Source organism: Alosa alosa, chromosome 16, assembly GCF_017589495.1.
Source record: "Alosa alosa isolate M-15738 ecotype Scorff River chromosome 16, AALO_Geno_1.1, whole genome shotgun sequence".
Classification (NCBI taxonomy): domain Eukaryota; kingdom Metazoa; phylum Chordata; class Actinopteri; order Clupeiformes; family Clupeidae; genus Alosa; species Alosa alosa.
This window is the reverse complement of record NC_063204.1, coordinates 31,473,936-31,499,601: the sequence shown is the minus strand read 5'-3', so window position 1 is coordinate 31,499,601 and position 25,666 is coordinate 31,473,936. Positions and strand designations below refer to the sequence as shown.

The following is a 25,666-nucleotide window of genomic DNA, read 5'->3' as shown; positions in this document are numbered from 1 at the left end:
TCTGTCCCGCCTTCAACACCTTTACATATTGCCTTCAGCGCTGCGCAGCCTCAGGTCAGCTCACTTCACTTCACCTTCTTAGCTTAACGGTAGTGTCACACCTAAGTTAGCTAAACTGCTAGAATGAGCAACAAAAACAAGCATCTTTAGCAGGTCACTGGCCAGAGTGTTTGAGTTATGAGAGCCGCTGCAAAGATTTCTTACAGAAAAAAGTCACCGTTAGCTGCATATTTTAGTGATGAGGGCTGGGTGTCAAAACTTCGCTTACCTGTGTGACATATTCGGTTGCTTAATGACCTCAACCTGTCACTCCAGGGGAGAATGACGACTGCCTTTAAACTGGCAGATAAAGTCGCTGCATTTAAAGCCAAGCTTGATTTGTGGGGACGACGAGTGGTGGGGACGGGGTGTATTTGATGTGTTCCAAACAGTAGTGGGGGTTTTGGGAGAGACTGAGGCAGGGCCCTTTCTCTCGCAGCTGGTGCGCGATCACCTTGTTGCGCTTTCAAATGAGTTTGAGCGTTACTTCCCATCCTCCAAAGATCCACGGCAAACCAATGAGTGGGTCCGCAACCCATTTGTCAATATCCCGAATAGTCCTAACTTGTCAGCGCAGGAAGAAGAGCAGTTGATCGAAATTGCAAATGACGGTGGTCTTAAGAGTGTGTATAAGGAAACCTCTCTGGCGGGTTTTTGGATCAAAACCAAAGCAGAATATCCCGAGATAGCCGTAAAAGCACTGAAAACGTTGCTATCATTTCCCACCACGTATCTATGCGAGGCCGGGTTTTCGGCAATGACTGCAACTAAGACCAAATTGCGCAATCGACTGGACAACACACTGAGAGTGTCACTGTCTTCCATCACCCCCAGATGGAACCTTCTTGTTGCAGGGAAACAAGCACAGGGCTCCCACTGATTATATTCGTGATGCACGTTTAGTTCCCATGTTTTGTTCCCATATTTTGTTAAGCATGTTCACACTTATAGATGTAGCTTCAAGTTATTCAATATTCATAGTTCATATTGGTCAATTTTCACTTCTTCAAGTTAACGTTTTTCACATGTTTAAGAGATCGTTACCTTCACTGTTCATACATAACTGGAGCTACAGTAGTTCTTTTCAAGTAATGCATGCACAACACATATGGAACATGGAACCCCCGAAACGGGTGCACGGGTTATGTGTCGCCTGGAGTGATACAGCTTGTATCAGTTCAGTTACCTCAGTCACCGACGCAGGCTTTTCCATATCATCCATATCAGTCCCCAACGCTGCTCTGGCTGTAGACATGCACTCCCTCAGGCTGCCTCCGGCTGGCACACCCCATACTATCTCCCTCTCCAGCGCCAGCTCCAATGCATTCTGCAGGGACTGTGGGTGCTGCAGCTGTACATGGACACGCAACTCAGTGGGGGACAGAGCTCTAATAAACTGGTCTATGGCCAACTCACTCTGCACGTCAGGTGGCATGTGAGCATATGCCCGCCGTGGCTCCCCTGGAAGTCTGTATCTGCTGCTCAGTTCGTTTTTAAGCAGGTCAGGCTGCACACCCTGTCCAAAACGCCTCTTCAATGGCCAGACCAAAGCCCAATAATTATGTCTGTCCTCTGGGCTAAGCAGAAGGAGGCATTTCAATGCATCATCTGTTAAGCACATCGCTAGCACATCGTTTTCAATGGGGCTGCGGTGTTATGGGCGCCATGTTTGTTGTTATAATTGTCCACTGCCTCTCCCCCAGCAGTCAGGGACTCCACGCGGTATTTTGAAGTTGCACCTGAAGCCATGCCAGCCTCAGCAGCCATCCTTGCCATGGGCGTAGATTTAGGGTGGGACAGAGAGAAAGATCCATCTTGCAACCTATGTGGAGCAGCCTCCTGTACACTGAACCACATCCTGACCGGTTGTCCAAAGGCATTGACAGAAGGGCGGTACGGAAATCACCAAATGGGTGGAACAGCGGCGAGTCAAACCCAACAACAAGCAGGCCCATCTCACACCTCTGGAAAGAGGCTAGCCATGTCCCACCAACTGAAACAAGCCAAGTACCAAGACCTGGTCGACAAAGCTGTTTTAAAGGGATGGCATGCAACCAGCTAGTGAAGTCCACATGTTTAACTAGTACGCCATGCTGTTGGAGGTGCCAACAAATGGTGCATTCATGGCACCTGGGAATGACCGCCCACGTGATTACTTTGTTTTTCCCACAGCGAGTGTTCATGTGCTTTGCCGTCGGAATGTGTGACAAACATGGATGCCACAACAAAGGTGAAAACATACACTCACTAATCCTAAATAAGGGACCGTTCGTTATTTATAAACGGGGTCACCGGAGGAAAATAGGGGAGGGTCATGTCTTTTTATTCTTTGTTGAGGGGAGGGTCACCTAATTTTTTTTTGTCTAGGAGGGGGGGTCACCCATCTTTTGTATTAATGAAAACAGCAAAAAATCAAAGTGGCTTGTTTGATTGTTGATTTCTGTCGCCATATAACGTTCTCTTTCGTTCCATAGCTCTGTCAACATTGAACAATGAAAATAAGGGAGATTTCTCACGCAAAATACGGAAAACATCCGTCCCCATTAACGTTGGAAGGGTTGGAGCAACAAAGAAGCCTACTTTATTCACGCTTAACAGCCTATATCCATTTGGTCAACTTTATCCAGCCCTAAAAAAGCTAACTTTGGTTTACTTGTAGTTTACGGTGTAGCCTAGCCTAACTTTAAACAGTGTGCATGCTTATAAAGCATACTTGTGCTTCATTCATCCACACATCCAGCTCCTAACGTTTTGACAAACATTTCTACCAATTGACCTTGTTCCTGCCCATCTCTAGCTTTGCTGTCTCCATCCTTTCTGTTTTTGTTGTTTGCAAAAAATATATATAGTAGGCCCTATTTATTGGTAACCAGCAACAAATGCAATTTGTTAATCGCTGTCATTCTCTCTCCTGCCAACAAAAATGTGTTACGTTCCAAGTAGCAGTGCGTAATTCTGCTTCATAAAGCAGAATACAGAATACAAATACATTGGTCATATAAATAGCCAGTTTATGGTCTACAGTGTAGGCTAGAGTTGGTAAGTTATGGTAGGCCAACTTGGAGTGAATATACAGGGGGATTTCTTTGGCTCTTAGCCTGGCAGGTGCGCACGTAGACATAGCCTACGGCCGAACACCGCAAGCCAATGAATCGCGGTTTCAACAACAACCACGCTGTTAACTTAAATAGGCCTACTGTAGGTTAACATCACTCTGAGTTCGCATTCAAGCAAGCAAACGATGATTTGAATACATTTGTTTCTCTGGAAGGGCAAGGGGTAACAACAGGACAACACAGAGACAGGCCAGAATGCAGGACTAATGTTATGAGAGTATTACAGTAATATGGGATATTCTACGGGAAAATATTAAAACGGCAAGACAGCGGGGAAAAGTTAAAATGATAGGCCTAAACCCGAAAAAAAAGTTGGCATGTTAGGTATTTTTCGGTCCCTGTGATTATTTGTGAAATTGTGCAAACGGTCTTTTCAAGTCATTTGAGAAGGAAGGAGTGTAGCAAGCCCCAAATTGACGCCGCCTGAGAAATTGAGTTTTGATAATGTTCAGCTTTGGGAAGCCAAAGCCTAGAGGAAGGAAGCCTAGAGATCGAGTCCATAGCAACAAGTTCATGTGTTGAATTTGTTATTACCCAGTGTGCTTTGTTGAATGGTCTCAATGTTTTATTGTTTTATTTCATGTGAATACTTACTAGAGGAGTAAATTATTTCAAGTAGGCTAATGCAGTTGCAGGAAGTGTGCATTTAGTTTCCATGCTTATTGTGTTTCCACAACAATGTTAGTGAGTAAATCTACTGAAATGGCCACCATCTTGGTGAAGTGTGACGTGTAAGATCAGAAAGCAGAGGGTGAGTTAAGAAAGATTGTTTAAGTCGATGTGTTTTTCATAGCCAATAATAGCATGGGCGGGAAGGTATTGACGATTGGTCGGGGAGGGTCATGTCTATTTTGAAAAGACTGCAGGAGGGTCGTTGAAAATTTTCTTGCAGGCAGGGGAGGGTCATGCAACTTTTGATTGAAGCACTCAACATCCCTCCGGTGACCCCGTTTATAAATAACGAACGGTCCCTAAACAACTGTATTTGCTTAAAATATAGTGTAAGATGCTTGTTAAAGAAAGATTTGCAGCTTTCAAGTGACAAAAACGGCAAATTTCCAAGTTCACAATAAAACTGTTGGACATGAAAAGCCACATGGACTACAAACGAACTACAACGTGACGACAAAACTGATGACGAGCCCCTAACTGGGCAACGCTGTTAGCAAAATCTAGCCCCAGTTTCCGACCTCTGACTCACACATGACGTGATGTGTTAGAGTAGGACAATATATACATAGCGTACTATACTCGCTATACTCGAGTGGCAGTTTAAAAACACATTATTTTGTATCTTGTTTTGAATAGACTGCATCCAGGTGTCGGTTGGCATGTTGTTGAAGTCAAAATCTACTGAATGTTTCCCTTCCTGCAGGCAGACTACATATAGAGGCGGTCTCTATTCTGTTGAGGTCAGAGACATTGTGTCTTTTAATGTTATCTTTCGTATTTCACATCCACAACCCTGACAACACATGACAACTCTATCAGGTTTTGGAGCTGCTCTGCGAACAACCGCATAACATTGCAGAGAGTTGTGTGGACAGTCCAGGGCATCAGCGGATCCCCCCCATCCAGGACTTTTACAATACACAATGCACCTCATACCCAAAGAATAAGTAAAGATCCAGCCATCCTAGCCATAGAATGTTTCTGCTGCTGTCGTCTGGCAAGTGATACATTAAGACAGTGGATCTGCAGTCTAAGTAACAGGCAACCAGGCTGATGAACCATGGACAATGATGGCATGTAATGTGTCTGTTCATTCTCTCTCTCTCACTCTCACACAAACTTATGAAGGGCAACACACTTTAGCTTATCTGAATTGTATGTTCCTTTGTTTTTCCAACGTTGAAAATTTGTGTCTTGTAACTTCTTTCTGCCTTAGTGACAGGAAGTCATGGATTACTGCTTGAAAGTTCATAGACAATTAACTCTGATTAACTTAAAAAAAGTTGAATATAAATGGAAAAAAGAGCTTTGATTATGTGTTATTTTAAATATTTTCTAGGGGTGCCAATAAAGGCACTGTAATTGTATGATTTCATACAGAGGAGGGAAAGGTCAAATTGTTACTTTGGTAATGTTGACCAGGACAATGAGGGAACTGAAACCCGCTGCCATGTGACTATTCATGTGTGCTATTGTTTTCACCTTTTGAGGAAGTTTGTATTTCAATGTAGTTATCAGGAGCATCGGGTAGTTTTAGTAACTTTTAATCCAGTCAGGTACACAGTAAAGGTGTACAGTAGGCTGGAAACTATGGAGCTTTCATTTCTGTCTCTGACTCTGTTTTTCTTTACGACTATGGCTGAGGGGGTACATTGGCCTGAACATGTGGTCTGTTCTTCCCCTCATTTTCAACTATCCTATGCCAGCTGTGGTGAGCAAATATCTACATTAGTTTGTTGTACATGGTTTCAGAGCTATGACATCATGTTAGACTGAGCACATTACCAGAATAATAAATATTATGCAACAGATTTGAACACTTCAAAGCACCCTAAAGTGCATCCTAAAGGATCTTTATTATGCATTGGTCTGTGATTGTGTGTTCTATTAGTAAATACCACTATCATTTTTCAGATCCTTTCCAAGATGTTGGATTCACTTTAAACCCTTGCACTGATCTTCACGTCCAAAGCGAGTTCAACAGCACAATCTCACTTTTGTTACGTAAGTGTAAAGTTTGTATCTGAAATGATTAAACTACTGTGATCCATGCAAAACTGTAATAAACATAAATAACCCTTTAGTGTGCACTATAGCACTATTCTCCTTTTTTCCCTACATGGCACAGAAGCACACTGTACATGTTGGACCGTCAATACAGAGAAATAGAGAAAGTTCTCAGTGCCATGTTTTAGGGGACAACAAGCTAGAATCATGTCATTGATTGCAATATGTAAGCTGGGTAGCAGCCACACTTACTATACATGGTAAAGACCAAAGAAATTACAATTACAATGATTTGCAACTTACTTTGCCCTTATAATCAACTTTTAGTATTAAAAACATTTCAACAATATCTAAACACATTGCATGAATTAAAATAGGAAAAAAGTACATCATATGGCTACTATTACACTATCTGTAAGAGAGACAGGTAAGGGTGATGGGATGCATCTTTACTAGGAGTTAATATAGGAATTGCCTCCCCTGAGCTACATTGTTTCATGACTATTGATGCCAGGGGTGGACTGCCCAATTTTCCCGGTGGGGCCCTATGACAGACATAGACATACACACACACACACACACACACACACCCACCTCGCAACAGACACACACCCGCAAGCGCACACAAAATCATGTGTATGTCATGGAGATTTGCCATATGATCAGACAGAGCCACAGTGGGTGACTAATCATTGCTACCACCTCTGAATTTCCACAACATCGTAGATAGCTGCAGTACAATTAATTATCCATCAAGAAAAGCATCAAGCAAAACAGCAAATACGTGGTGGCGCCTACACAATATCCAATTCACTCAAATTGTTTGTGTCCCATGCTAGCCAGCCTACTCCTTAGGTAGGACTTAACATCAGTGCTAGCATCAACGCCAGCAGCAGCATTCGTGCTTACTAATTGCTGATTGCATTGCTGATTATTATAACTAAGCTACAACACGTCCAGAACACAATCATGAATGACAGGAAGTAAGATCATCATTACACATTTTCACATTCCCAGTAGGCCTTGTTCCTTTGTTAAAATTGACAATAAAAAAAGTTGCAGGTAATTCCCTACGTGCACAATAGAACTTCCGGTTAACTTCCGTGTGTAGAGTGTATGCTGGACTACTTCCTGTAGGTCGTGTTGAGGTAGCAGTGGAGCTTTTCCTGAAGCGCTAGTTTTGAATAGACAACATTTCAATATGAGCGGATTTCGGGTAAAAGAGAGGCGATTAACCTATCAACACGTGAAAAAGACCACACTCCATTGTTGTGTACCCTTGTGTGCGAATTCGTCTAGGTACAACAGTACTATAAGCTTTCATAGCTTTCTAGTGGATGTGTCGGTGAGAGCTGAATGGATGGTACAGTAAGAGTCAACGGGACGACTTTACCCCAAGCAAGACAAGTCATGTTTGCAGCAGGCATTTCCAGAAGAACGGTTTTGTTAGCAAGCCGGGGAAATTGAGAAGGTTGAAGAAAGGGGCCATTCCTTCTCTTTTTTTCTGGAATAATTTTCAAATACCGGCACCGAGGGCGAGCGTGTGGGAGCGGAGACCCAGAGCGGATAGCGGATAAAAATTAAGATAATTGATCATGTGTAACTAAATTAGTCTACCATGACTTACAACAATGTTATTTTTGAGTATTTTGTTTAAACGATTCCATTCTTATGACCACCTGATGGCATTCTGGAGGCTCATCGAACCAGCAACATCAAGGATGATCCATGTGACAAGTGTGGCAAGAGAAGCATCGGCCTCTGTGGCAGAGAAAACAACATTGAACAGATCAACTACCGTATTTTCCGGACTATAAGTCACACTTTTTTTCATAGTTTGGCTGGTCCTGCGACTTATAGTCAGGTGCGACTTATATATGAAAAAATATATAATTGAACATGTTTTTAAATGTTAATTTATATTAACTGACATGAACCCTACGTGAAACTTTACGTCTACAGCCGCGAGAGAGCGCTCTCAAATGCAGAAGTCCTGTGCACTTTCAGTCAGAGATTAGTGCTTGCTCTAAGCCTGAAACACACGTGCATACCTAAATCGTCAAATTATGGCAGGGATTCTATTTATAGCCGGGACTCAGATTTGGACAAATAAAAGCCAGTATAATTTTGTTTCAATTTAACTCATAAAAGAGCTCTTCTTAATATTTTATATTGTTGGTTGGTATTGTTGCCAATGAAAAGTCATTTACACCATGAGTCTCCAACACGTTGCTCTCATTGCTCTCAAGCTAGTCGCATGCCGCACCCTTCTGAGCTAGAGGCTGAAGCCTACATTTAAACACTGCCTACATTTGCTGCCAGGCATCAGCCTATGAATTTTATAAAAAAGTAAATCATGCATAATTTAAAAAATAACTACATTTAGGCTATCTTAGACATCTTTGGCTATACGGAATAAGGTTTCCCTTGCAGCACAGCACACGAATGAAACTTAATAGTAAGCCATTAAATACCCCACAGATTTCAGTGGTCATCAGTCCCGATATTTAGCAATATAATCAACAGTCCAAACGTAAATTAAATCTCAAATTAAACATCTGCTTTTGATAGCCTACCCATGCCGCTCCAAACAAAAAGTAGGCCTATGTCTCACAATAAAACGCAAGAAAAAAAGGACTATAATATAGCTGACTCGAATACAAGCCATGGCCAAATAAAGGTGCTGTGCTTTGCGCAGCCTAAATTTGAGAATTTATGAGTCTCCTAAACATTTGAAAACAAAACGCACGGCCATGTAATATTTGATCGCTGTTTTGCTACTAATTATCTTTCATGTAATGAATACGCACAGAAAGTGAAAGTAGGCCTAATGTGCGCTCCGTGTCTGTAGTTGTCTGTTCACGTCCGCAATCGAACGAACGCCAAATAGAGAAGTCATCCATGTTCTCTCACGTTATAGCCTAGGCGGTCATGCTTCTGTATTTGCAAAATTCCTGACGGTTCCTGATCGCTAAATGTTTGTTTTCCTTTCCTGTCGATAACGGTTGATGTTGAAGCACCTAGGCTACAATTTGACTTCAGCGGTGACAAATCCTGCTGAGAGAGAGAAACGAAAGAGAGGCACCCCAAAGTGGTCCTGCGCGCGCGTGTGTGTGTCTCTGCATGGGGTTCAATTGAAGTCAAAGTTGGTCCTTCAATAGTCCCGCATTCAGTCCGCTCCATTATTATATTAATGTCAGACAGGGTACAGGGTAAAATGTGTGGGAATCTCTCGCATTATGATGGCTAGATTTGCAGGACTTTTATTATTATGCTCAATACTAAGTAATAATTTATTCGCAATTCCGCGCTGGAATTTAGACCCTTTTAAATGGGCATCTTTTTTTCTCTCGCTCACTCGGAGGTGGCCAGCCAAGCAATTGTTCTGCTGCATGCCAGCTTGTGCCAATATATCGTACAAAATCATTGATTGCATTGCATTCTCCACATTTTTAGCTAAATTTTCATGTACCACATCAGCATTTGAGTTCAGTGATTTTTTTTGTAAATTGCTTTACAATTAGCTGCCGGGGCCTTGTCAGCAGCCTTCGGGCTTGCCTTTGCCACTATTCACTCCTTCTTCTTCATTAACATTCCCTGTAGAATTCTCAATATTTTTGGCCTCAATGTGTACAGTTACATAGTCTGTCTGTTCTTAGTCTTGGATTTTGTGAAATACATTTCTAAATATCACCTGCTTGCTGCAGCTTCGGTCTGCATCACCAATTTAAACCCGCATCTTTTTTTTTCTCGAGCATTTAATCTGCTGCCAGCTTGTATCTCCACATCGTCCAAAATGCTTGATTGCATTGCATTCTCCACATTTTTAGCTACATTTTCATGTACCACATCAGTATTTTTGTTCTGTGAATCTTTTGTAAATTGCTTTACAAATACCGTCGGGGCTATTGGCCAATTGCCATGGCTTGCCCTCAATCAGGGCTCAAAACTTTTTCTAAAATCATTGAATTTGCATTGCATTCTCCACATTTTTTAGCTAAATTTTCATTTTTACCACATCAGCATTTTGAGTTCAGTGATTTTTTTTGTAAATTGCTTTACAATTAAGCGTCGAGACCTTGTCAGCAGCCTCCCGTTTGCCTTTTGCCACTATTCACTCCTTCTTCTTCATTAACATTCCCTGTAGAGATTCTCAATATTTTTGGCCTCAATGTGTACAGTTACATAGTCTGTCTGTTCTTAGTCTTGGATTTTGTGAAATACATTTCTAAATATCACCTGCTGCTGCAGCTTTCCGGCCTGCACGATCAATTTAAACCCTCTTTTTTCTCTCGAAAGCATTTAATCTGTTGCCAGTTTGTATCTCCATTATCGTCCAAAATGCTTGATTGCATTGTATTCTCCATATTTTAGCTACATTTTCATGTACCACATCAGTATTTTTGTTCTGTGAATCTTTTGTAAATTGCTTTACAAATACCGTCGGGGCTATTGGCCAATTGCCATGGCTTGCCTCAATTTAGGTCACGTCCTTTTAAAACCGTCTTTTTCTCTATCGTGAGCATTTAATCTGCTGCCAGCTTGTGACTCCACATCGCCCAAAATGGTTGATTGCATTGTATTCTCCACATTTTTAGCTACATTTTCATGTATCATATCAGCATTTTTGTTCAGTGAATCTTTTGTAAATTGCTTTACAATTACGTCGGGCCTATAGGCCTATCTTTTCGGTCACGTCTAAAACTGCATCTTTTTCTCTCTCATGAGCATTTAATCTGCTGCCAGCTTGTGACTCCACATCGCCCAAAATGCTTGGTTGCATTGTATTCTCCACATTTTAGTAACATTTTGGTGCACCTCATGGCATTTTCTTTCAGTGAATCTTTTTGTTTTTCATGATTACCTTCCTGCCCTCCTCTTGGCTGCCTTCACTCCTTCATCTTCATTAATCTTTTTGGCCTCAATAATCCAGTTACATAGTCTCTGTTTTTGGTTTTGGATTTTGTGAAATACATTTCTAAATAAATGCAACTTATAGTCCGGTGCAACTTATTTATGTTTTTTTTCCTGCTCATGAAGCATTTTTTGACTGATGCGACTTATACTCAGGAGCGACTTATAGTCCGGAAAATAAGGTAAGTTGCTGCCCATAGATGAGTTATTTCTTTTTCTAAATTATCTATCAACCGGATGCACACAGCAAGAGCTTGGCCACCGATTCAACATCCATCGGACAACAGCCAGCAGGATCATCACAACCTGGGCCAACTTTCTTTACTGTGTACTGGGAGCTGTGTGTATCTGGATGACACCTGAAGAAATCACAGCCAACCTACCTCCTGAGTTCAAGGAATATGCAGACACTCAGGTCATTGTTGACTGCACAGAATTGTGGTGCCAAACTCCAACCTCACTTGTGCTACAGAGTGAGGTGTACTCGCACTACAAATCACACTGTACCTTTAAGGCCATGATTGGCATGGCACCACATGGTCCTCTGACATTTGTTTCTGCACTCTATTGGGGCGCCATCAGTGACCGTGAGCTTTTCAGATTGTCGGGCATCATACCTCTCCTGTCCCCTGACATGGCTGTGATGGTGGACAAGGGCTTTAGGGTGGACAACTTTGTGTCAGGAAAACTTCACAGGCCTGCCTTCCGCTCCAACAAGGAACAAATGGCAGCACAGGATGTCCTGGAGACCCAGTCAATCGCGCGGCTGCGAGTTCATGTTGAAAGGCTAATCAGGCGGGTTAAGGAGACACTGTAATCCCTTTGTCTATTTCAGGGAGCATTAGCCAACTTTTCACTGTAGCTTGTCTCTTGGGCAACTACCAAAATGGACCTCTGGTCAAAGACTGGAGAGAGCGTGGTAGAAATCTGACTGCTTCATGGCTGGCAGCTCCTCTTCTTCCTTGTCCTTTTACAAACAATATACTGATTCACACCACAATTTAGTTTTGGCTTACATTTACTGACTTTTTTCATTAATAAATTATTTATTTGAAATCTATATTAACTTGGTCTCCCTTTGTGTTGTTTGATGTCCCCTCAAGTGGGCCTGAATCATTGAATGTTAGTTTAACATTTAGCAATACATTGGTGTGGGTTCACCTTTGGGTCATTCCATGTGAAAACAGCCAATATCGTGGTATCATTTACATGATCTGTGCCTTGGTGGGAATGGCATCCTCAATTATAGTCTGTGGAGAGCAATTGTCAACATTAGTCAGTCTCGCTAATCTGTACGGGAGTTGAGGGTAGTCTACAGCATCCTCAGATTCTGAAGCGGTATCGGTGTCGCTGCTGTCCCTGACTAAAACTGCTGCAGTGGGCAGGATCTCTCTCAGCTCTGCAAAGGCTTGCTGTTGCTCCTGGATAGATAACCCTGGTATTTCCTTTCTTTTTTTCCTCTGTCTGCCATTCAGTGTCTTACCATGCTTTGGATGGGACATGTCAAGATTTTCAGCTGTACAGTTAGCTATGCTTTGCTTTTCACATTTCTTCCATTGACATGGGATATCAGTACATGACACTTCAGTTCTGTCTCTGCTTTGTGTAATGCTTTCAATGGCAAACAGTAGAGCAGCAATGTGACTGCAGGCCTCTCCTAAACATGCTGCACAAGTGCAATGGGTTGCAACAATACAGCCATTTCTACGAACACAAACCCAGGGTTTGTATTTTTCTTCTTTGATCCGCTGTCCTGGAGCCACTGTGGCAGCGACAAAAGCAACAGGACTTGTTTCTGATAGATCATGCTGCTTGATGTTTTGGACATGATCACAAACAAAATAGTTATAAGCCTCTAGTGACCTATAGGCTCGCAAGGCCTCACCTGTACAAGGGCCTGGAGTGTTAATCAGGTAGTTATACAGGTCAAGATACTGAACAGGGGGCAATTTATCAGCATCAGCAGCATACCAGCCATCATCTAGATTGTATGGATCTGGCAAAGACAGAAACTGATCTTCAAACGAGAGCTTCAGTTTACTAATGTACCTATTGGAATCGGATTGGTCCAACTGAAGGACATATGCAGAAAGAGACATTTCAGGTGAACTTTCTGTCTCTCCCTCAGTCTGTCTCTGAAAGCTCCTGCCTGCCTTCTTCCTGTATGGACTGGATGCTCCTGCCTGCCTTCTTCCTTTATGGACTGGATGCTCCTGCCTGTCTTTGGTCTCGCTCTCACTTCTCTACTAAAATCTGTTCAATGTCAGAAAAATGGTTCTGTTAAATTGAAGAGTGACTGAAAGAATGTACAAAAACAGTATTAAAATGCTAAGAGGAAATCTTAACAATACCGTAAATTAAATTCCATCCAACATTTAGCCTAATTTAACCTAAAATATTTCCTCCAACATTTATATAATTTACCCCAAATTATATTTCATCCAACATTTACCTTTCTGCTGCCAACCCTGCTGCTCTTCAACTCTGCTTCTTGTGTTCTTAACTCTCCCTCTACAAAATCATAGCAGAGCATAATTTTCTTCAACTGGGGAAATTCGAGACTAATTAAGTAAACATAGGTCTCTTTTGAAGATCAGACTCATTGCTAGTCACTGCCTAAAGTAAAAGTATTACAAGGAAGAGTGTCATGTAGGCTAGGCCTACTGATCAAATGTCAATGGAAGAAATAGGAAAAGCAAAACATAATTGTAGGCTACAGCTGATGGATAATTGATATGTGTAGGCTACCAGATTGGTTTCATCACCGCCAGTTTAGTTTAGTGAATGTAGCGCGAGGCTACAGCGCGCTATCCAGTTCACCGTCAAAAAAAGCTCACGTCTGTGCCATCCGATCTGAGCAACAGAAAATCGATCATAGTCTTTTTTAGTTATTAGACAACAGGGACATAGACCATCTACCACAACCTAACAGATTTTAAGTCAAACAGCAAGAATCACTTAAAGAACTACTCAATGGTAGGCTGAGGCTCATTCACAAATGGTAGTAGACTAGACTAGGCTAGAATATTACGAGGTAACGGTAGTCTCCTGGGTCAGTCCCTCAATGATCATGTTAACTATGTCTGTTATTTTCCACCACGTCTGTTTTTGAATCAACTTACCTGTTGAATTGTAGATCAGGCTACGGCGACGGCGGGTCTCCTTTCTTCCAAGCAATTTACCTCACGTAGCATTTGTTTTCGTCGACTGACACTGACATTTCACGTCATTCAAACTACGGCGGTGTAGAGTGGACGCAGCATGGCTAGCCAATAAGAGACACGTATTTGACTCATGAGACTTCCCATAGGCCTACCCGTATGAATATTAATGAGATGTCCCGTAGCAAAATCATTCATTCAAGCCATTTACTCTGTTTTCTCAATCGCTCTGCCCTGGTTAAATGACATGGAAGGGGTTGTTTACTAGTAGTGCCATCGAAGAATGTTTCGCCTTTTGCCACCCGGAAGAACGTATTTGTTGTTGTGACGTCATGGTAAATTCTCGTATTGCTGTGTTCTTTAGAGCACTCCATTGAGGAGTTGTACCTGTCGTTGGATCTACTTCATGGTGACCAAAAACTTCTGCACTATGATGAATACCTGTGTTTGCACCACCTCCCGCGCTTTCCCTTCTGTGGGCGAAAGAAGGGAGGTAAGATTCTAGAATGGATGTGATGAAAAGCTACAACATGTGTCAAGTACTATAACCCCTTTCAAATATGATTAAGGCCCTACGTTTGCAATGTTGGCTATACTGATCAGACTCCTCAAACACATACATTCTTTAACTTCCTTACTTTACTGCAGCATATTATCTTCCACTGTTTTACACTTGACAATGAAAAGCAATGTATCCTAGGTAAATGTGGTATTTGAGTCCTACATCATGTGGTATATTGTCTAACACTAAGTAAACACTCTGAGAAATGCTATTTGTCATGCTTCTCTATAAAACTCTGTTTAAAATGAAATGATTCTGTTAAAGATTAACTAGCTGCACAGCTTTATCAACTTTTATATATATATATATATATATATATATATATATATATATAATATATATATTATTTTTATTCTACAGAGCTAATTAATCATGACTGGCCTTTGAAGATCAAGTCGATACCTTTTAAGGTAGGTTTGCATGTATACTGATATATATCAATAGAGTTGGGGTTAGATTTTTACCGATTACTTTTATTAGGGGTCCAAGATGATAAGAGGGTGAATGGTCATATTGGTTTATCGATAAAATTAGAGTAATTATTTGTGACAAATTTATTTGTAATGTAATGTTTTAGGGTACTGCTTTAAATGTGCTGTGTGTATGTTTCAGCACCAGTCATATGTGTACATTTAGCTACCTCCAAACAAAGTGGGGCAGCATTTCACCAGAAGAATTATTTAGGCTAATAATTGCAGCAATGACATGTTTCAAGATTGTAAACAGTTACTAAATTGATTACAACTTGATTACAACCTTGGATTGTCCTAAAAAATAAAGTAAATAATAGCAAGAGAGTCGGATTCTGGCCATGGCATCAACATTCGGCATAAGAACAGCTTAAAGACCATCTTAAATCTAGGGCTGTGTTCAGTTGTGACTCTATAGACCAGTGGTCCCCAAACTACGGCCCGCGGGCCAGATACGGCCCGCCACCTCATTTTGGGTGGCCCCCTAAAACATGTCTGTGGTATATAGCAACCGGCCCGCACGGGAGTACGACATCGTCAAACTATAACCTCCGCAATTTCCCCCATTCATTCTCTATGGCGAGTCTTAACAGTACACATGTAATACTCTTTTTTATGCTGTTTCGCGTTTGCCATCAAAAACGGAATGAAATGTAGTCCTACCTGCAAACAATGTAAGAGGCCTATGCTGACTGCATCAGTGCTCAAAGTATTCTAAAAGTTTATCAATGAATTGTTAATAACTAACTAACTTATATTCAAGTCATATTTCTGGGACTTTCTGGGATAATTATTTTTATTTGTTCAAATGTTCATACAATGTTCACAAGTTCAGGTGAGTGAAAGTTAAAATGGTGGTCATTTCAGACCACTTCAGCACTTCATAAAATTCTCATAGTTTGATAACTTTACATTTTCAGAGTTCAGAGTTCACACATTTTTAATGAAATATACTTTTGGGACCACCTGCTAATACTTTTGGGAATGCAAAAGTCTTTTTATTAGTATCATTTAATTTGAGTTACATTTTATACATGATGGCAATATAAACACAGCTAACAATGGTATTAAATTGCAATAGGCTATAGAATAAATGTAATGGAATATTCAACTAAGGTAGACTGCTGTTGTCGGAAGAAAACGTTTGGGGACCACTGCTATAGACAGTTGCTTATTAAAAGTCAACAAATCATGAAACTTGATCCACTTAAGCAACACCAAAGAGTTTTTTGTACCTTAAAATAATGTTTCCAAAATCGTTTTTAGTGGTTTATCAACTCGTAACAGGGTGAACGGCACTTCTGCATTCGCTTCGCGAGCCTCTATCAGCTATAACCGCACTATGCAAGTTTGCCAGATCGGGTAGCGGATCTGTAGTTTGATGGAATGAGACATAAGAAACTACACATAAGAAACTCACACTCTGTGGACACATGATGTGCTCTACCCTCCCTTAACTTCTAAGTACCCTTGAGCAAGGCATCTAACCCCTAACTGCTCCCTGTGTGTGTGTGTGAGCTATACTCACAGATCACTGAAATGCAGAAAAATTCCCATGTGTGGAACACCTGGCTATACTAAAACACTGCTCACCATAACACATTGTGTGCAATAGAGCTGCACAGTCCCGCCCACAGCCAAAATGCAGTTAGGTGCCGGAAGTAAGATTCCCATTCATTTGTCCCATTGACGTTTTGGAAAAATACGTTTCATTTGTCCCATTGACGTTTTGGCTAACCAGCTACGGCATAACTCATAAGCATACAACATATCATTTCGAGTGAAAAAACGAAGAGAAAATCCAAAAAAAAAGTCAAAGGTACAAGACTGTGTACATATTTTCATTTCCGAACGAAGGAACTACTCATCCCATAAACCACCACGCCTCACTGAATAATATAAGCAAGGATGAAACCGCGCGAATATTGCCATTTGAACACCAGCGACAGCATGCAAACCTTTTCCTCCAAACAGTGATTTTTATATAGTGAATGTGCAGTTAATCGAAGTTATTTCAGGAGTAATCGTGTAAATAATAGTGTAGTGTTTTGATATTGAATTTTATATTTATCATCGTGTATTTTATATGGTGTGTGTGTGTGAAAGCGGTTAACGTTAGCAACATGGTGCAGTGCTTTGTATCTGTACTGCTCAGTCGGGCTGATGCATGGACTGGAGCATGGTATGCTCTTGGACCACCATATTCAGTTTATTAATTTGCGTGAATCATTACACAAAATGTTCATTAAATGCACAAAGAAGTATTCCTAGGTTAATGATTGATAAGAATCATACAGTATTAAGGCTACAGTAGCCAAGCTAATGTTATCTAGCAGCACGTTACCAATCTCCCTGCTTAACTCACCACAACTTGAGACTGTAGGTCTTGTCCCTCATGCTGGCCCTTACAAAACCCACAAGCTGACTCTCGGACACACAACAGTCAATAATGTGACCCGATTTAAAGTGGCTTTCACCCCTTTGGACATTCACTAAAACATACTATATTTCATACCTGTGTTGCAGCATGTAGGCTAATGTTAGCTGCATTATGTAATGACATACAATGTCGGAAATGCTAAAGGTTAGCCTGTCGGCTACCTGAAAAGTTTGAGTGTTAAACTAACATTTACAGTGGTCTATTTGTGTATTGGCCCTGACTAAGAGAAAGAAAGTTTTTAATCACATTAACATATTCGCCATAGGCAGTAAAAGACTCCGCCATCTTTGTCAATAATTTTCGTTGAGAAAGTTTCAATCTATGACTGTAACGGCCTTTCCACCAATCAGAGGCATCAATGTGGGATTGTTCAGGATTGTGGGTAATGAAGTACTTATCCAAGAGATCGCGATTAAAAGACATTTATCTCAAAACAAGGTTAGTGCCCCATGAACTTTTGGCGTCTATATGAGCATATGCAATCACTTTGTACAGCCGTAGCTGGTTTTAAGTCTACCACATGCAGTTAAGTTTTTATGGCTTATACCGCAATTGTCAATGGAGAAATTGCATTGAATTTTTACTTCCGGCATCGGCTGTGGGCTGGACTGTGATGCTCTATTGCATCAACTGCTAAAATAGTGTAATCTTATTTCCAACACCATAGACAGTAATAAATCTGTGATTTTGCATTATTTAAAAAAATCGAAATTGCTCCTTTTGTTTCATAAACGAACTACCAGGGCATGTCATTTTGCCACTACAAAACGCTATTTTTATACCTCTTCTACAGTTCCAAACAACATTACACTTACATGGTAGTGAGTAGTCGATTGCCAAGTGTGGAGTAACATGCTCTGGAAATTCACAATTTTGTTGCCGTTTTTTTTTTAAACATAGTCCAGTATTTCTTTCGAAATTGAAATGAAGTTGTATGCAACAGCAAACCCTAGCTTACTAACAGGTTGGAATTTTGAAATGTCACGTGACGTGATGTCGTGCAACAACGTGATGCAATCGACTCCTACGGACTTTACCCTAAAGATGCCAGCTGCAGCAGCAACATTTCCGGAAAGGTACTGGCTTGATGAAATTCATTCTGGACTCTCTATCCGACCACATAAAGACCTCGGGATACTTCGGTTTGGCTTTTTACGACAAAAACTCAAAACAATTCAACTGATCCTAAAAATAAGGTATGACCACTTAAAGCAATAGAGGTGACCCCAGTGCCTAACATATGGAAAGCATTAAATTAAGATCCCAATGTGCACCGAGATATATTTTTTCTAAAAAAAAAATTCCATCCACTCCGCTAAACTCTAGGAACGGAACCACTAGAAGGACACTGGGCCATGTCATGTAAGGAACATGGTGCTGCCGGAAACATAGCCTACATTGCAGAGCCACTTCAACTTTATTATTATATGGTGAATAAATGTTACACTACTGTGCACAGCCCCATGCTTCTCTGACGTGATGAAGCTAGCACGTTATTAGCAGCGGTTAGCTAACTATGCTAACAAGTCTCCTCCAAGTGACAATCAACAATGCTGGCAATGCTGTAAACAATTAACATCCTTATTTATCTTACTTACATTGAGTTGACTGTGTGGCTTAATCCACAGATGTGGTGGAGCACTGTTTAGTTATGGTTTGCTAAGGAGTAACCCTTGGCTTTAAAATAGTGGAGATCTGGGACGAGATAATTTAATCTAATTTAACATAATTACAGAAAACGTAATCAAGATTGAAAGGCATTTTTCTGTGTATCGTTGTTGTGTTAATCCCACATATGTCATTTGACTGTCCTTTTCAACTCACTCAACTCAATATCACTATAAAATCCCTTAAAACCGGACAAATATCAAGGCTCCCAATACATTTCTATAGAGCCATAAGGTGACGGGCCATGTCTGCCTGCACGGAGCTACTGGATTGCCATTGGCTCATCTGCGTTCGATGGGCGGGGTTTTGCGAACGGTCAATTGGCAACATTTCAGTGTCAAAATTCCAGTCCTCTTCCATCTGCTGAAACTGTCTAATTCAGGATCACTTTGTCGCCGCTCTATTTCCGCCTCCTCCAACATCCCTTTGCCCAGCAAGATGGACCGCCTGACAGCGTCCATCTTCCAGCACATGTACAAACATGCAGCCCAATCAGTCTGCGCACTGAATGCTGTCACACTCCTGTCAGCCTACCAGGCTGAGATCCTGGAGGAGATGGGGGGCCAGATTGACTCAGAGTCCCTGAACCCAGCACTCTGGGATGAGATCTGTGTCGTAAACAACTTACTGCTCCTCCTCTCGCGGTGCCGTTCAGAGCTGCGGCTGGGTGATGGGCCTTGACGGGTAAAAGAGCCCTGTGGCTGAACCTCTCAGGCCTCAGCGATGCCCAGAAGTTGGAGATCATGGATGCGGCCTATGACCCCACCAAGGGTCTGTTTGGTCCGGCGCTGGAGAGAATGAGGGAGACAAGCTCCCTCCGGAAACAGGAGGACGAGGCATTCAACCTCTGCCTGCCTCGAAAACCAACGCATGAGGAGGTTTGTCAAACGGAGGTCCTACCCTTCGGATGATTCAGATATGATGCTAACCTGCGGACCTAATACAGACCTTATACTGAGCGTTATGTGTGAACGCGACATACACGCATACATTACAGAATCTCCGTGTGGTTGTCGAAAGTGAGGGGTGGGGGGCTTGTAGAGTTCACAAGATCGAGATATGACGCAGAATATATCGCGGCCGCTGCCTGTCACAGCTGCTTTTTGTAGCCTATGCATTATGTAGGCTAAAGAAGAGAAATCTATTGTGCATAGGCTAATACTTGAAGTAGGCTAGTCAATGTAAGTGCGCGCTTGAAATTGACCTAGCCTACAGTATTTGTATGTGTGCTTCAAATAAACACATTTATCTGTTTTCAACGTTATGTACCAGAATTAGCTATAGAACCCCAAATCTGGTTTGCGTTGGAGAGAGAGAGCATGCACAAACTTTATGGTAGGCTACCAGCCAATTCAGTAGGCTAACTCAAGACTTCAAGATCATACAATGTTTTTAAGCAACAAACAAAATACTAACATTAATAACAGTGAAGTTGTTCGTTTTTTCATGGTTTATTTTTTCCAAAAGCATCCTCTCCCCATGTGTCGATTTACGTGGGAGCTTGGAACAAAGTTGGGTTTTCTTCGTTTTCATTTTCTCTAGGCATATATGCTCAGCAAATATCAGCGAACTCAGTAGGTCATGAAGGCTATCAATGAACAGAAAACCGTGTTGGCTAACAATTTATTAAATACTCCTGTTATTGTCGTCAACGACGTCGCTGTAGGCTACTGCCTTTTCAGCGCCTTCTGCTTATGATGATTCAGTCTTCTGAATATGTTTGTCCTTGCCATGCAGTTGTAGGCTAACGTGTCTCTAACATTCCCTTCAGGTGTTCTATCAAAATGTTGTATGCCCTCATGGACAGTAGCTCCGTGATGTCTGCATCTTTCCAGGTCGGAGATTTTCTGGACAGCACTATGCCACTCCATCATAACACTGGCATTTAAGTCAGATCTAACCACATGGACGCACGAAAGAAACGTCACCACCAACCTCTCACTAGGTGTGAATTTTAACCGCATGTTCTACTCCTCGTTCAGACACAGCACATTTACATAATGTCCGGAGGAAATACTAGGGGGGGAGTAGTATAAACACCGGGTAAATTCGGACTTCCATATGACCGGTTATGTCGTTCAGATATACGGCCCCACCGTTTAACATCGGCAGAACCTCCGGTCTTACACGTATGTCTGAAAGTGCTTAATATGCGTCACGAGAGGCTCATTCTCGGCCAGAGCGGAACAGTGGCACAACAACACAACAAGCCCGTGGGTTTTAGCCATGATAACTCTAGGTTACAGGATACAATTTGCCATGAGACCTGGTTCCACGGAGTATTAGTTTCAGTGGCCAAAGGGGATTCAGCTCGTGTTTTAAGGGAAGAGATCGTATCTCTTTTTAAACAAACGAGCAATCAGAGCTATACCGGAGGAGAGCAAACAGGGCTTTTACTCCCGGTACTTCGTCATTCCAAAGAAAGGGACCTTGGCTCTCTGGCCCATCTTGGACCTCTGTGTGTTAAACAAGCACCTACGAAAATACACGTTCAGGATGCTATCACACAAAGTGTTATGTCAATCAATCCGCCCCCATGATTGGTTCGTGGCGGCAGACGTGTTCTATCATATCGATGTGTTCCCCGCACACAGGAAATTTTTGAGGTTCGCCTTCGAGGGCAAAGCCTACGAGTTCCTAACTATCCCATTTGGGTTAGCATTAGCGCCCCGCTGTTTCAGCAAATGTATGGAAGCTGCGCTAGCCCCATTAAGGAACAAGGGCATCAGAATTCTCTCTTATTTAGACGATTTTCTGCTTTGCGCCCACTTGAGAGACCAAGCCCTCATAGATTCCAAAGTAGTGTTCAATCTCCGTATAGGGGATTTCCCCGTGACATGAGATCTGCCCCCCTGTTCAAGACCCCCGTTACGTGTGTCGCACGGACTGAGAGAAACTGGGGGCTGCACCACAGGATTAGTCTCCTTGCCAGCCTGTGTAGTTTCAAGGAGCGGGTGCCGCCTTGCCGATTGATATAGGCTACGACTGTGGAGTCGTCTGTTTTCACTAACACATGCTGGCCCTTAAGAATTCCGTTGAAGTGTCTCAGAGCTAAGAACACTGCAAGGAGTTCTAAATAATTTATGTGTTCCTTTTTCAGCTGGGGGGACCAGACGCCATTCACAGCTCTGCCCCCCAGCCTAGTAGAGAAGCGTCTGTCGTTAACGTCATTCTCGTGGACACGCCCCCCAGAGGAATCCCCGTCCTCAAAACTGAGGGATTTCTCTAGTAGCGGAGGGCTATCATGCCAAACGTCTGAGGTGCCGGCGGGAGCATAAGCGGAGAGACGAGACCCATCGTTGAAAGTCCCTCATCATTAAAAGTCCCCATTTCACTACTGAGATTGCAGACGCCATGAGGCCTAGCAAACTCAGGCACAGTCTGAATGAGACCGTCCGCTGCGGTTTGAAGTGGTTCAAACATTGGGTGAAAGACGCGATCCTCGCGTCCGAGAGCGGAGGTACGGGAGAGCTACCGTAGATCTCTTCGCCTCGCAGGAAAATGCCCAGTGTCCTCTTTACTTCTCCCTAACAGACGTAATGGATGCATTAGCCCACCCGTGGCCAAGCGCCCTACTATACGCATTCCCACCCCTGAGCTTAATCTCCCCCACTCTAGCCAGGGTGAGGGAACAAGGCCTGTCACTGATCCTAATTGCTCCACTTTGGCCATCCAAACATTGGGTGGCAGAAATAGTGCAGCTGCTGAAGGGCCAGCCGTGGCCCCTCCCAATACGGAGGGACCTGTTGTCATAGGCGAGAGGGGAAATCTACCATCCCCACCCAGGCAGGATGGCTCTCTGGGCCTGGCCCGTGAGCGGTGGAATTTAAATGCAGCAGGCCTACCCCAGACAGTCATTGACACGATTCAGAGTGCCCGAGCCGGCTCTACGGGTGTATTATATGGTCATAAATGGCGCGTTTTTGAAGAGTGGTGTGCTGGAAAGAACACAATTTATTTGCAATGCTCAGTGATAGAACTCCTCTGCTTTCTGCAAGACCTGTTGGATAGAGGCAAGGCGTTTTCAACTATCAAGGTCTATTTAGCGGCCATCTCAGCTTGTCATGTGGGTTTTGGGGACAAACCTGCAGGTCAGCACCCCCGTATGTCTCCAGGCCTCTAGTCCCTCGCTGGGACTTAGCCCTGGTTTTAGACTCTCTCTGTCATCATCCAGCTTTGCTCTTAGCTGACCACAGCAAAGAGAGAGTGATTTGCAGGCTCTCCATCCACCCTGCGTGTTTACAGTTCGATCAAGACTACACCAGGGTGCGCCTACGCCCCAACCCGGCAGTTGTACCTAAGGTGGTGGACGCGGCCTATACAGTAGGTGTCAAACTGTAGAACTGACGGCCTTCCATCCCCCACCTTTTTCCTCAGTGGAAGACCAAAGGTTGAACTATTTGTGCCCTGTCAGGGCACTTCGTCACTATAGAGGACAGCAGAGTTTAGGAGACATGACCAACTTTTTGTGTCATGGGCTACCTCTCACAGAGGGAAATCTTTGTCTCGACAGAGGCTTTCTCACTGGATTATAGAAGCTATTGCAGTGGCTTACAGGAGCAAGGGCTCGCAGCCACCAGAGGGCTTGAGAGCTCACTCTACTAGAGGCATGGCTACATCCTGGGCCCTGTTTAGAGGTGTTTAGGTACAGGACCTCTGTGCAGCGGCCAGTTGGGCCTCAGGGAACACTTTTGTGTGGTTCTACAGGCTAGATGTGTCGGGTCCATCCCTAGCTCACTCTGTGCTGGGAACAGGAGACTCGGTCTCGATGTAGGGGCCTGGGCCTAAGTCATTAGTAGGTGACTGTGCAATCCGAAAGCACTTGCTCGCCTGAGTTTCCACAGTAAGTAGAGGCGGCGCTGAGCTTTCCTCGCCAGTGATGCAGTGTTGGTGGTCCAGGAGAGGTCTTCACTGATGTACTCATTATTGTTCTCATTATTATTTTTTTCCGGATAAGTGGTTGTGCAGCAAAAAACGTAAGGCCTAGGAATGTGAAACTTCATAATCTGGTCCCAGACCTCCATCGCTACTCAGACACCAAACCATGAGGTACTATGCCTATAGGTGGCGCTATAATAATACATTTAAACATTTTTGCTTATATCTTAAAAAACTGTTGCCCAATAATCAGCTCAATAATCTATGGACACATAAAATTTGGTCAAATTTCAGAAAAGTCAAAAATAAAGGCAATGTTGACAGTCTGTACATCAGTTGTGATATGCTCACACTCAACCTCAACTCAATGGTAAGAGATCCGCCTGGAGAGACCAGGGTTCGAAACCCACATGAGACATAGTATGTGTTGTTATGCAAGTGTCTACAATCCAAAATCGCATGTTAGTGAGGGAACTAATTTCAAAGTTAATTTAAACCCAGTTTACTTTCAAAGCCCCAATTACAGCCAAGATCAACTAATGAAATGAAATGAACCCCTCACAGAGACTCAAATACCACACACACACACGAGAACACATATACTACACAAACTCAGTGCAAGATCTCAAATATGGCCACAAGTCTCTGCACTCTGCATTCAATTTTACTTCAAAGCCTGCTTTGCAACTAGATGAACCAATGAAATTAAATGAACTTCTCACACAGACAGAAATTATGAAACCTTTATTGCCCCGAATTGAATTTGTCTTGCACTCAAGCGAGCCACATTGAACATTTAATGACAAAAATAATCAGTTTAAATAAATACTGCAAATCACAAGTATCGAGGTTTCAACTACCTGGACCCCGTCAATTGCTGCCTGCTATGCAGCTATGTTTGGTCTAATGCAGACCAAAATAACAAATAACCAAATCTCTTCTCTTTTTCTAGGGTCTCTTCAATATATGGATTCAGCTTTTGAACCAAGATGGCTACCAGATAGCATGTGCAAATGTAACCCTTATTCATGATTAATGATTATGACTGTAATCAATTTGGAGAGCACATGGATAATGTGTGAAACATTTAGTTAAAATATTCTACTTTATAACTATTGTTATAAATCATTATTGTCTATCGTGGTAACGTTAACTACCTTAAGTAGGAACTAATTGACACCTGTTTGTAACCTAATTATGTGTCAGGTGGGAGCAATTAAGCTTCCCCTTTAAAAGGCAAGGTACTACCTGTTATTTTACACGTGACCTGAGGAAGGCCGACAGGCCGAAACGTCACATTAAAGACTTATATGTGTAACTCGGGAGTGTGCGGCACTCTCCTTTTGCAAACGTTAACTACCTTAACATAATAATAATAATTCATAATACTAATCTTTATTTATAGAACGCTTTTCTAAACTAAGTTACAAAGTGCTTTACAAAAAATGTCTAAAAGAAAAAATTGGCAAAAATAATGGAAATGGAATAATGGAAAAATCTTTTTTAATTAACACAAACTACAGGTATTAGAAAGTATACAAGGCGAAACCAAACACATTGAACAAAACAAATATTAATAAACTCTTTAAAGGCTTTGCGGTACAAGTGAGTTTTAAGGAGAGATTAAAAGATGTCACAGAATCAGCTAACCTTGTCTGCTCAGGAAGTGCATTGGGACTAACACAGAAAAAGACTCAGGAATAGTTAATAAACCTTTGAAAAACACCCTAGTCAACAAG

General features: G+C 42.3%; 1 protein-coding gene and 1 long non-coding RNA gene across 3 annotated transcripts; one reads left to right on the top strand and one right to left on the bottom strand.

The window, feature by feature from the left end:
• The first annotated feature begins 5,218 nt into the window (after window positions 1-5,218).
• On the top strand, window positions 5,219-25,245 carry ly86 (lymphocyte antigen 86). The gene is made up of 5 exons (XM_048266613.1): window positions 5,219-5,538; window positions 5,742-5,831; window positions 14,274-14,402; window positions 14,832-14,881; window positions 24,880-25,245. The coding sequence occupies exons 1-5, from the start codon at window positions 5,418-5,420 to the stop codon at window positions 24,961-24,963; spliced, it is 474 nt and encodes a 157-aa protein (XP_048122570.1). The 5' UTR covers window positions 5,219-5,417; the 3' UTR covers window positions 24,964-25,245.
• On the bottom strand, window positions 11,904-14,185 carry LOC125309588. Of its 2 annotated transcripts, none has more exons than XR_007196149.1 (4): window positions 13,871-14,185; window positions 13,201-13,259; window positions 12,798-13,001; window positions 11,904-11,998 (listed from the first exon to the last, which is right to left on the bottom strand). It is a non-coding gene; the product is annotated as an uncharacterized LOC125309588 (long non-coding RNA). The 2 variants fall into 2 exon arrangements; XR_007196150.1 differs by lacking the exon at window positions 13,871-14,185 and adding an exon at window positions 13,497-13,584.
• Window positions 25,246-25,666: the final 421 nt, after the last annotated feature.

What these genes read in the sequence shown, in the direction of transcription:
- ly86 (XM_048266613.1), top strand. Translation starts at nt 5,418, where the DNA reads ATGGAGCTTTCATTTCTGTCTCTGACTCTGTTTTTCTTTACGACTATG. An exon ending in ACTATCCTATGCCAGCTGTG is followed by an intron (nt 5,539 to 5,741) that starts GTGAGCAAATAT and finishes ATCATTTTTCAG; the next exon opens with ATCCTTTCCAAGATGTTGGA. An exon ending in TCAAGTCGATACCTTTTAAG is followed by an intron (nt 14,882 to 24,879) that starts GTAGGTTTGCAT and finishes CTCTTTTTCTAG; the next exon opens with GGTCTCTTCAATATATGGAT.